The 13,245-nt window shown below is 41.0% G+C and overlaps 1 protein-coding gene across 1 annotated transcript in view; it reads right to left on the bottom strand.

The window, feature by feature from the left end:
• The window catches only part of LOC124552297 (slit homolog 1 protein-like), a 65,859-nt gene that overhangs the window by 8,370 nt on the left and 44,244 nt on the right, over nucleotides 1-13,245 (bottom strand). Inside the window, exons 7-9 of the mRNA XM_047126573.1 lie at nucleotides 11,827-12,114; nucleotides 6,061-6,234; nucleotides 651-803 (exon numbers count right to left, since the gene is read on the bottom strand). Of these exons, the coding sequence (XP_046982529.1) occupies nucleotides 651-803; nucleotides 6,061-6,234; nucleotides 11,827-12,114 (615 nt within the window). The remainder of the gene's footprint in view (nucleotides 1-650; nucleotides 804-6,060; nucleotides 6,235-11,826; nucleotides 12,115-13,245) is intronic.

The raw sequence follows: 13,245 nt of genomic DNA on the forward strand, positions 1-13,245 counted from the left end.
GTTGTCGTTTCTTTTTCTAGCAACAGAAGTACACCTTCTTTGAAAATACGCCTTTAGTTAGTCAAGTCATCAGAAAAAAGTCATTAGTAAAGTCACGGAATTCACAAGTTTGTTAAAAATCGCGGAAGGCTAACAAGCCAACGATGTAATTTACAATGCTGCGCATGTAGCAGAAAGTTGTATGTTATTTCAATCTTCTTCGAACATACTTTTCGGCATGTAGATTATATATCATGCAATACCTACCAGTGGATGTGAATGAGCCTCTTTGTGTTGTTTTCATGCTTATCAAACCAAACTTTCTTTTTCCTTCTGTGTTATAATTTGCAATTTAGGTAGTGGTGACAGATTGCCTTGAATTGTACCTAAAACCATTGATTAAATAGGTTGTTACTTGTCGATGCCAACGAAAGTGACGTCAAGAAAACAAAACCGTTGTTGTCGTATGTACTTTACTTATAATGGATTTCGATGAGCCATTTACGCCTGTCTTGTAGATGACATCACGTGTGACAGTAGAGGGACGGTATCGGTAGATTCAGTATTAGTAGGCATACCGTGTGTCCTATTGTGACGGCATAGTCCAGACTGACAAAGGTAAATAGCTGATGTTTAATCTGTTGAAAATAGTATGGTAGTTGAGTACAGACCTGTTGTTGCTGACATTTAGGATGGTGAGGTTTGTGAGGTTTCCCATCAGCTGCCCTGGCAATGAGGGCAGCTGGTTGGCTTCCACGTGGAACTCCTCCAGTGCTGCATCTTTGCCGAACATGGATGGGTTGAGTGACTCCAGCTTGTTGTGCCTGCAAACAGAGTTTCACATTGTTTCTCTGAAAAGGTAAGACGGGTATGCGGTTCCTGACTGTTGGATAACACAGTGTGAAATTTTGTACTAGTGGATTTTTGGTGATGAACAATATAAAGATTTAATTTCACAGTGAAAAGTATCACAAAATATTGTTGGTTTTTAGCAATTTCTTTGAGGTAATTTAAATAAAGAGTGAAAGCCGTGAGGTACGTACTCTTGATTTTACTAAGATGTTACGAGGCCAGCTCAGCATTTGTAACAAATATATCACTCAGTGCTTTCATTAACGGAGCATTTCACACACCTTAAACCGCAGCAGCCTTTACCAGTCAACAGAATATGATTTCTCATACCCTGATGAATTAGTGGAATCGTCCTCTTCAACTTCATCTATGCTACTTTGGGCTGAACATGCAGAAGTTTTTGGGTCAACACTTACAAACTATATCAGATTCTTCAGATTAGTTTTCTTTTCTTTCTCCTCTCTCCCTAATACTTTTATCATCCGTTTTCGCTATTGCATTTCTAGCTCTTTCTACTGTTCTTTCCTAATTTTCTTCTTGTAGCCCCTGTGTTTATTCTATCGAGAGGACATTTGGAACAACCCTCTTCGATTTCCGCCATTCTTATCAGACATCTAAGGTAAGAAAACTGCGTAGCATAATAGATTCTTCGTCACGAGGAATTTTGCTGGTAACACCTCTTTTTGTGTATTTATTTAAATCTCACATTTATTAACAAATAGAAATGTTAATTGAAATTATTGACTCATATTTCTTTTAACAAAAGTGGCAGCTTTTAATTTTTAATTAATAATCACCCTGAACGGCAATTTTATACATATATGATGATTTGTACTAATTCAAATTTACTGAAAAAATCGCATTATAATGCAAATGGTAATTTAAATCAAGTACATTACTTCTTTAAATAATTAAAGTTCAATATATGTTTCATAACATTTCCATTTGTTAATACATATGGATTTTACATCAAAGCAAGGGACAAGAGTTTTGTTTCACATTATATAATGTTATGTTCATTTGTGAAGCTGTGCTCATCAATCATACATTCTTCTACATCACAATTTTTTAATTTGTCATTGTTGTTTGTTTGATATTTAGAAACTGTGCTAGTTGACTGATCTATATAGCTACTTTCAGACAGATAATGGATGTTGCAAATAAAATGTTCCATGAGGCCAATACTGCCTTTAGCTGTACTGTCTTTGATCTCGATGGGCAGTCTGAAAATTTCTCTTATCCAATCACTGGCTAGGATCTTACCAATTTTGATAGATTTAGCTCCACAGATGGGAAGGAATCAGATAGACAGATAGTCTTCTGATCGTTGAACATCTGCACATTTACGTTTCATACTGACTGCTAACTTAATTTCTCGGTCCACTCAGCCATTCCTTCGGAACACGGGCATCTGTTGTTTTAGCTCTGAATGCAAGGGGTCCTGCTCAGAAAGAGATATAACTCTGTGTCCCGACGTTTTACTAGAGAGCTCTTCTAGATTGAGTGGTTGAAGAAATGCGCGCTTATATATACATCAGTGCGCATCGCCTTGCAGTATACAGACTGGTCGAGCCGCCAATATTGATCACGTTCTAGTAAAAGATAAAGGAACAGAAATTTTTAGTGGGTATTTCCTCTTGATAGTGCGTGTAACTGAAAGACTGTAGAGAATTGCTTTGAATCGCTTTACGTTCTGTCGGGTGGAACTGGCTTCACAGATATCGAGTCTGTCTCTGGCAGCATGATTTTAGGCAAATCTTCCTGACGAAGTCGAACATCATGGCAGATCGAAACTGGATGCCATGCTACGACTCGAACAGAGAATGTCGTCATTCGTGGGCAGTGTTGCTGTGCACTAAAGTATTTTTTATGGGGTGGGAGAGAGGGTTCCATCCCCTAATTCCAGTCTAGATTGCTGTGGTCTTCGGCGGGGTTAGCATCTGGCGAAGTTTACTGTCTTCCCATAAAGTGGAAGACATGAAGGCCAAATTATTTTTGAAGTTAAGAATTCTAGATGGAACGCGAAACTCATCGTGAAATTCACAATTCTCTTTGACAATTAATATTCCTCTTAATAAATAAAAGATTCACTTTAAAATTAAATATCCTATGGAGATATAAATACTTTAATAAAAACTGAGAAATTATCTTGAAAAATTGAAAGTTATCTTTAAAAATGTGGAACCTATTTCAAAAATTGTTGTATAATGAAATATTCTCCCGAAAAATTAATAAGTCTCATGAATTAATAATCATTGTTTTGAGTCATAGAAAATCCTCTTGAAAAGTTAATGTACTCTCACATACTGAAATTCCTCTTCCAAACAAATTTTTCTGGAAAGCAGAAATTTTTATAGACGCTAAAAATCCTCTTGCAATCTAATAAACCCCAAAGGAAGGTAAAAAAAAGCTTCATAAAAACTATGACACCTTATATGTATAAGGAAATTAGAAATAAGTTCTCCTGAAAACAGAAAATATGTGCCTTTTGGGTACTGACAAATCCACTTGGAAATTACAATCTCCTTGAAAACTAAAGACCTTCTTCAAAAATAAAACACTTTCTGAAAGATGAAATATCTTGAAATGTAATTATAGAGGGTCTTCATTTTGTTCCATTTTATGCATGATAGTTGGAGCTATGTTGACTCAATTTAAACACATTTTGGATAATTTGGGAGAGACCTCCATTGTGACTTTCGGCATCCAGCTGTCCAAGCGCAACTCACGAACTGACCTCACAGCTTTACTTCAGATATCTCCTACCTTCCAAACTTAACAGAAGTTTTCACGCATATCTTGCAGGAGTAGCACTTCTGGAAGAAATTATGTCACAGAAGATGACCTAGCCACAGTCTAGACGATTATTTCCAAACATAAATATTTCACTATCCAACAAATTGCGCACTGTTGAGTATTATTTCATTCCCGAAATATGATATAGCTCACACGTGATAAAAACAAGAAGATTTGATTTATTCTGTCTTAAACGTCTAGCTATGGAGGACCAAACTATGGAGCAAGTACATGAAGTTAACATGATAAAGGTCATTACATAAATATTTACGTTATTTGCAGACTAATAATTATAACTTTTAGAAGCTGTACGATTTTAGGTTAGTTAATACCTCCAGTGGTAAGAGCAACTAAATAATGTTCCTTTCCTCATGGGCACCATGTCAGGTGTGGAACTGTTGAGGGATAAGTGGATGCAAAACAGTTAGTCTATACTGATAGGTGTAGTCCACTTAGTGGGACAGTATGACAATGCAGAAAACAACGGTTCGTGAAGTATATGAGGTGTTTGTGGGAAGCTTGTCCGATGCAGCGAAAAAAAAAACAACAGATTGGTGTATGTATATAGTAACTTCCCATACATTTTGAAGTATTAACTGGGTTGTAATGGGTGTAAGCATAGACATTTCTATTGATGACTGAGGATTGTGGACTGAACAATATTACCTCAGTATTTACTTCATTTGCAGATTAATGATTATAGCTATTATAAGCTGTATGTTTTTAGGTCGGTTTGTCCCTCCAAGTAAATGTGACAAGAGCAAGCCATTAATGCTTACTTTCTTCTGGGCAGATGTAGAGGAGTTGAAGTGGAGACACATGGACACGAAATTATACTGGCAGGCTTAAATCTCTTGTTGTTGTTGTTGTTGTGGTCTTCAGTCCCGAGACTGGTTTGATGCAGCTCTTCATGCTACTCTATCCTCTGCAAGCTTCTTCATCTCCCAGTACTTCCTGCAACCTACATCCTTCTGAATCTGTTTAGTGAATTCATCTCTTGGTCTCCCTCTACGATTTTTACCCTCCACACTGCATTCCAATGCTAAATTTGTGATCCCTTGATGTCTCAGAACATGTCCTACCAACCTGTCCCTTCTTCTTGTCAAGTTGTGCCACAAACTTCTCTTCTACCCAATCCTATTCAATACCTCCTCATTAGTTATATGATCTACGCATCTAATCTTCAGCATTCTTCTGTAGCACCTCATTTCGAAAGCTTCTATTCTCTTCTTGTCCAAACTATTCATCGTCCACGTTTCACTTCCATACATGGCTACACTCCATACAAATACCTTCAGAAACGACTTCCTGGCACTTAAATCTATACTCGATGTTAACAAATTTCTCTTCTTCAGAAACAATTTCCTTGCCATTGCCAGTCTACATTTCATATCCTCTCTACTTCGACGATCATCAGTTATTTTGCTCCCTGAATAGCAAAACTCCTTTACTACTTTAAGTGTCTCATTTCCTAATCTAATTCCCTCAGCATCACCCGACTTAATTCGACTACATTCCATTATCCTCGTTTTGCTTTTGTTGGTGTTTATCTTATACGCTGCTTTCAAGACACTGTCCATCCCGTTCAACTGCTCTTCCAAGTCCTTTGCTGTCTTTGACAGAATTACAATGTCATCGGCGAACCTCAAAGTTTTTATTTCTTCTCCGTGGATTTTAATACCTACTTCGAATTTTTCTTTTGTTTCCTTTACTGCTTGCTCAATATACAGATTGAATAACATCGGGAAGAGGCTGCAACCCTGTCTCACTCCCTTCCCAACCACTGCTTCCCTTTCATGCCCCTCGACTCTTATAACTGCCATCTGGTTTCTGTACAAATTGTAAATAGCCTTTCGGTCCCTGTATTTTACCCCTGACATCTTCAGGATTTGAAAGAGAGTATTCCAGTCAACATTGTCAAAAGATTTCTCTAAGTCTACAAATGCTAGCAACGTAGGTTTGCCTTTCCTTAATCTTTCTTCTAAGACAAGTCGTAAGGTCAGTATTGCCTCACGTGTTCCAATATTTCTACGGAATCCAAACTGATCTTCCCCGAGGTCGGCTTCTACCAGTTTTTCCATTCGTCTGTAAAGAATTCGCTTTAGAATTTTGCAGCTGTGACTTATTAAACTGATAGTTCGGCAATTTTCACATCTGTCAACACCTGATTTCTTTGGGATTGGAATTCTCTTAGTAGTGCTGTTATTACAGCCATGCAGAAAACATCAGATCGTAAAGATTGTGAGCATCTGCAGGGAGACTGTTTGACATAGACAATAAACAACCAACGCACCGATATGTGTACACATTAGGATACCACATATAAAGATATCTGCACTTATACCCAACTGATTAGGAGTGATTCACAAGGAAATTCTTCAGTTTAGTAACTATGTAACGAAAAAATTCGATGTCGTGATCACTGAGACTCACCCTAGAGTGAGGACCCTGAGCCTGGAGTTGGCGACGAAGGCGCCATCTTCTACCCTAGAGAGCTCGTTGTTGGCGAAGGCGAGCACCTCCAGGTTGGGGTTGGCCGCCACCAGTGGAGCCCCCACCTGGCGCAGCAGGTTGCCCTCCAGGTTGAGGCGCTGGAGCTCTGGGCACCTCCTTGACAAGTAATAGTGCATGAGAGAGGTTCTTACATGAAGCATTCTTTAAAATTTATTTCTTGGTCTACTCCTACACTGTTTACATTAGATACAAAAATGAGATGTGCGAAATTTGTGCTCAGTAACATAAGGAGGAGGATCTGTCTCTGGTCCTTCGATGTTGGAATAATTTGAAAAAAAATAAAATTATCAACTTGATAAAATGTTGTTTCTGCATGATAAAGACGTTTATTACCTATTATGGGCCAGTTGTTTACCTCATTTTCCTTAACTAAATACGTTCGCATTTCACTGATCACGTTGGTCAAGCGAAATGGGTGGGTCAAAGACCTAAAGACAGACCATATAGCTACGCCATTTCCTGTCAGCTATTAACTTGCTGACCAGGACACAGAAGTGCCAAGAGATGAATAATAGTCACTCTCAACATCTGCTGTAGTCGGGTTAGTACTATATTTCCTTTGCTGTCTTTGTACCCTGGAACTCTGTTCTCTGGGTCACTTATTTGGCCATCCCTGTACAACTAGTAGATATTTATGGAAACTGATTGCAGCTGCCGAAAGTCAAGGAAATCAGGTTAAATTTATGTGAATGCGTGGTATTTGTTATTTCGGACACGTCCGAATGAACAGACACCACACAGCATCCGCAGCTGTGACGCATTATATGTAAGTTGAAGGTGGAGGGGAGGAGAAAGGAACGGGGAAGGTATTATTGATGTCAGTCGCATCGGGACACTACGCGGGGCCACTCATCGCCGCTGAAAAAATGGTTCGAATGGCTGCAAGCACTATGGGACTTAACGTCTGAGGTCATCAGTCCCCTAGAAATTAGAACTACGTAAACCTAACTAACCTAAGGACATGACACACATCCATGCCCGAGGCAGGATTCGAACCTGCGATCATAGCAGCAGCGTCGTTCTGGACTGAAGCGCCTAGAACCGCTCGACCACAGCGGCCGGCTCATCGCCGCTGATTCCGCGTAATGTCCCAATGCAGCTGACATCAGTAATCCCTTTCCTTTCCTTTCTCCCCCTTCCACCTATTTACATGCAATTAGGTTCCACTCCACATCAATCCCCCAATTTCCGGGGAATGTAGCAGTCACAGCACGTTCAATGTTTTCGTTTTCATTTTGTTTGCAGGAGATAATACACTTTAAGATAGAAAAAAGCGACATGTCACGAATAAATTATCCGGATGGGGTGGAATTGGATAAATGAGGTGTACATGTACAGACAAAGAAATGAATACAGTTTTAGAAAAATTGGATGATTTATTCAAGAGAAAGATCTTCACAGATTGAAGAAGTCAGTAACGTGATGGCCCATCTCTCTACCTTATGCAAGCTGTTACCTGGTTGTCGTTGATCGATAGAGTTATCTGCTGTCCTGTTGAGGAATATCGTACCAAATCCTGTCCAACTGGCGCTTTAGATCGTGTAAAATCCTAGATGGCTGGAGCACATAATGCTGGGAAGAGATTAGGCGATTTTCCAGGAGATGGTAGTGTTTCGCAAGCTGGAAGACAAGCGAAGAAAAAGAAGTGCGACACCAACGTGACTGTCCCCCCTCATAGGTCGTGACAGCCTGGAGAAATTAGTGTTTCGCAAGCTCGAAGACAAGCGAAGAAAAAGTACTGGGACACCAACGTGACTGTGCCCCATCACAGGTCGCGAAAGCCTGGAGAAGTTAGTGTTTCGCAAGTTGGAAGACAAGCGAATAAAAAGTAGTGGGACACCAAGGAGACTGTCCCTCATCATACGCCGCGTCAGCCAGGAGAAAGTAGTGTTTCGCAAGCTGGAAGACAAGCGAAGAAAAAGTTGTGGGACACCAACGTGACTGTCCCCCATCATACGCCGCGACAGCCTGGAGAAGGTAGTGTTTCGCAAGCTGGAGGACAAGCGAATAAAAGGTAGTGGGACACCAACGTGATTGTCCCCCATCATACGCCGCGACAGCCTGGAGAAGGTAGTGTTTCGCAAGCTGGAAGACAAGCGAGGAAAAAGTAGTGGGACACCAAAGTGACTGTCCCTCCATCATACGCCGCGACAGCCAGCTGTCCTGATCGGGAGTGCTATTTTCTTTCGTAGCAGCACCTGTTTAATTGTCATCAGCATCGCTCTTACGCACAGCGATACGTCGACGATATTCTATGCCCTGTTGTGTTGCTCATCATAGCAACCCATACTGGGCTTACATTTCAGCAAGATAACGCCCACCTGTACACCTGTTTCTACAACTTGTCTTCATGGTTTCCAAACCCTACCTCAGCTATCAAGGTTGTCGGATAACCCCACTTGAGAGCATTATGGGAAGGCCCTCCAACGAGCTCCGGATTTAGATGATCTGAGGCGCCAATTGGACAGAATTAGGCACGATATCCCTCAGGACATCCAAAAACTCTATCCATCAGCGCCAAGCCGAATAGCTGCTTGCACAACTGCCAGTGGTCTACCAACGCATTACTGACTTGCTCAATTTCTGACGCACTTTCTTTCGAATAAATCATAAATTTTTTTCTGAAATTGTAATCCTTTATTTGTCTGTTCATGTACACTGCATCTACCGATTTATGTTGCAGTCGGACAGTGCCTTCGCGGTGGAAAGCAACTGCTCTCCATTGAAGACTCTGGTACAATAACTGTAAAACTCACGTTTACATAATTCGAGAAAAACACAAAAATCTGTCCACGAACGCGAAAACATTTTTAAGCTGTATTACCTTCCCCAATCTCTATTTAAGCTATCAGCACACCATAACAGTATATAATATATCTGATCTCGCATTCGGGAGGACGGCGGTTCAATCCCGCGTCCGGCCATCCTGATTTAGGTTTTCCCTGATTTTCCTAAATCGCTCCAGGCAAATGCCGGGATGATTCCTTTGAAAGGTCACGGCCGACTTCCTTCCCTGTCCTTCTCTAATCCGACGAGACCGATGACCTCACTGTCTGATCTCCTCCCCCAAAACAACCAACCAACCAACCAACCAACCAATATATCTGATCGACACTTGCTATGATATTTATAGAATGCTGAAAAACGGGACTTTCTCTCTCTTGCACCAAAAAACTTTGTTATTTGACTATGATGTCAAATGAATACACAAGGAACTAAAGATACAACAACTATTAGCACTGTACAGTTTACTGAATACTATGGGGCGTCTGAGAATGACAAAAATATTTATGCCCCAACAAAATTTATAGCTGTCATAGGTCAATAAGTTCTTTCTGCGTCTCCTTTTGGTGAAGTGAATGTAGCATCCACAATAGTTCTGTGGTAGATCGACTTGTTATAAAATTCCAAGTCTGAGAATGGCACTTACTTCCTGCCAATCTTAATACCGTCTCTACAAATTTCACATTCAAGTGGCAGAGGCTTTTTGTAAAGTTCTTTTCTAAGTGAAACTCATTGTAGCTGAGGCTTTCTGAGTGACAAAATCATGATAGTTAAGTTGTGATAATGATGCACTACAGCGACCTACATACTTGTGTTCTATCGAATATTTAAACAACCTGTAATTTGAAATAGTAAACTTCTTATTATTATTACTCTTAATGCTAGAGCGAATCCTCTCTTTTAGGTGGCATGAGCAATTTAAAAATACATCATGCGTAACATTAACCGCAGTGAACGTCTTGAATGTATTTTTAACGAGTTTTTTCTAGACATTTGGTAGACACAACGCACATGTTTCTTTCTTTCCTTTTCAGCTAACCCAAACTTGCATTCAAAGAGTAGAACGTTCTGATTTGGTACAGAGAGTGCACGAGTAATTGTATTCAAAGATCTTTGAACACTTGTTCTGGGCACTACACTTGTCAGTAAACATATGCAGATGTTCTACATTTTAGTCATGTGTGCTATTAATGATGTCTTGTGGACAGTTTAGGCCCCTTCCCCTTACAGGTTTCATCGTACAGATAGAAGCAACTATCGCCGGAGGTAGAAGCTGTAAGTTGCTACATTAAACAAATTCAGTAAAAGGGTATAAGTAAATGTCTTTTCGTTTATGCATGGCGCACTGTACACTTGGGTGTCAGAGAAGAAAAACCTTTATTACGTTCTACTTCTTCCACTTGCCAGGATGTCACTACTGTTACGAACAATGGCACGTACAGTCCTGGATGTGTCTGGAACTGCCCCAACTAAGCGAAGTTGCCAGTCTCATTACTGGCCCCATCGACAGGTTCATTATTGCACTACGCGACTCAGTAGTTCATTCAGTGATGACAGTTTTGGCAGTAACCGACGAAATTCCAAAAATTGTCAGTGGTGTGACTGAACTGTTGGTTGCTCTTAAAACTAGAGAATTTTTGCCATATTTGTTTGGAGAGACAAGTTCCTTGAAAAATCCTTTGCGGTGGCACGACAATGATAATTTCGTCAGCTCTAGTTACCAAACCTAAAGTTTAGATGCCTCAAGCTCATAGAAGACAAGAAGCAGTATTTTCTCTGTGTAGTATCCGAGTACTGTCGTAAGTTTTCAGAGCATGAAAAGTGATTTCATCAGAGAATAACAATTTGTAAAAGAAAAAGTTATTTTCTCGTTATACTTACCTTCCAAACATTGTATAGTTTTGTAGATCGTGTTATTGAAGTTAACATGGCGATGTCATTACCCAAGTTGAAAGTAATGAACTTATTGGTTAATCACATATTCCTGAGCAATAGTGTACTCAAGAACACTCAATCAACACTGAGATACAGCAACCCCCGTGACACACACACACACACACTTATATATATATACGCTGTTAATACGCCACCTGCCACAGTGTCCAAGCAACAGGCCAGTACATTATATCCTGATCATTGTTGCCTACTTGTGGGCTGAATTTGGGAGACAACGCTTGTGTCATACTTGAAACATCTTGTTTTTAAATGTTTTCGTTGTAGGTTGAACAATGATAATGTGGCCATTTCCAGTCTCAGCCCTTAGGATAGACTGTTTTAGCCCGCATACCCTTCAGCGAGTAGTCAAACGCCCACATACACAGGTGTACAGGGACAGGCAAAAGGCTGATGCATGAGCAGTTAAGCAGACAGGCCAGAGCTGATATAACAGCTCTGCACCAGCTGAGCGCATTTGGATGGGGTAGGCCGTATTGTTAGTACATATTCAGAATGCAGTGGGGTTGCGTATACTACCTACGTCCGTCCATGAATGAGCTAAGGGGTGCCCCATAGTGCCTGTGTCGTATGTGGCGGCTTTGGAACTCCTACCTTAAGCTGCCCACGCACACCTTGATTGATTAGCCGACCTCCCACCCCTCCCTCCTCCCACTGAGCATGTCGCTGACCCACCTGACTGAATTACACATCCTACCTACCTGCACTGATGCAGGTAGTGGTTAGGAAAAGCAGGTAGAGGTCCACCAGCAAACCAACACACCCAGACTACAGACCTGTCCACTACAAAGTCTTCCACGCAAAGGTGAACAGGTTCGTGCGGAGCGACTTGGCAAGATGGCTCAGTTGACTGGTTGGCCTGTGTATGGGGGCCTTTTCGGGAACAACAGATATATTTAAAAAAATCATTAAATATAGTGGCTGGGAAGTCATGTAACTTAGTCTTACCTGAAGGTGTCATTGTAGAGGAAGCCTAGCCTGTTGTGAGCCAAGCTGAGGTCCTTGAGCAGAGGTGTGCTGGAGAAGGTAGAAGCTGCCACCTCTCCTATGCGGTTTCCACTGAGATCCACCATCTCCAGGTCTGGAGTGTGCTGGAAAGCCCGCTGCCCGAGAGAGCGCAGCCTGTTGCTGTCCAGCCGCACCTCCCTCAGGGACTTGGTCATCTGGAACAGCTCCTCTGGAAGATGCGTCAGCTGGTTGTCTCCCAGGTCCAACGACGTGAGCGCACTGTTGTATCTGCAACATGCATTCCCTACTGACAGGTGTTACTGATAAATCCATGTCTTACTCAAGCTGTTCTGTCATGTGGTGAAGTGACATGATCATGCACAGAACACTTCAGTGATTCTGTCTGTTCAGTAGAGATCTGGGAGGCAATGTCAGCCATAAGGCTTCCTCAGCGAAGGAGATGGTATGAGTTTGCAATAGGGTTGTAATTTTCTCTGCACGTGATATTTCAACAAAATCTGGAGTTGTCGTCCTTGGATGTGGAGCACTGTATTGGTTTGTTGGAATCCAAATAACAAGTAATGAAAGGTGTACTCCATACCTATGATGACAACTAAGGATATTCTGAAAATATCGTATTTTTCTTCTTGTTTTCGTATTGAATTTTCCCGTTACTTTATGATCTTGGCATTGTTATATTTGACAGTGTTTGAGGTTAGGTGCTCTTCCTGACGTCACCACTCCCTCAGGGAAGGAATCAGTGTACCCCAACTATCTGCACCTAATGGAGATATCAGGAGCCATTCCGATGCCGTGTTCTGGTCGTGTAGTGTCTATCTGAGACGGGACAGAGGTACCAGCATGGTATTCACCTAGTTGATTGTGGGAAACCACCTAAAAACCACTCATGTGGTGGTTGGCTCACCACCATTCGTCGTTAATCCGCAAGGACTGGCTTGTCTCCTTGTGTCCAAGAAGCGGGCATGTTAGCGTGCTCGTTTATCCAGGCAGGTCAGCTGCTGAAACGTCTTGTGTAAATCCAGCTGCGCACCAGAGTCTTTATACGAGTATAAAGGATATATCTTTAAGACACTGATATTTTGCAGCTCGTTTTTGTTGAATGAAGGTCAATTTTTGGTCTAATGATGTACACTGAAACCGCGTAAGATCGATAGTTATTTCGCGATTTGCTGAACTAGTATCGGGCATTGACGCCCATCTTCAAATATTTATAATGTATAAGACTCACTCAAGATGTAAGCGTCTTAATGCGAAGTTTCATGCTTTATATTGTTTTAATATTGTTAACACTGAAATTTCTGAAAAACATTTAGATTTTATGTCGCAAGTTCTGATGTTAAGTACCCATTTTTGAAGTCATGGGGAGTGTAACTGATCGTGTCAGGTGATGACTCATAA

The sequence above is a fragment of the Schistocerca americana genome, chromosome 10, assembly GCF_021461395.2.
Source record: "Schistocerca americana isolate TAMUIC-IGC-003095 chromosome 10, iqSchAmer2.1, whole genome shotgun sequence".
In the NCBI taxonomy this organism is placed as follows: Eukaryota; Metazoa; Arthropoda; class Insecta; order Orthoptera; family Acrididae; genus Schistocerca; species Schistocerca americana.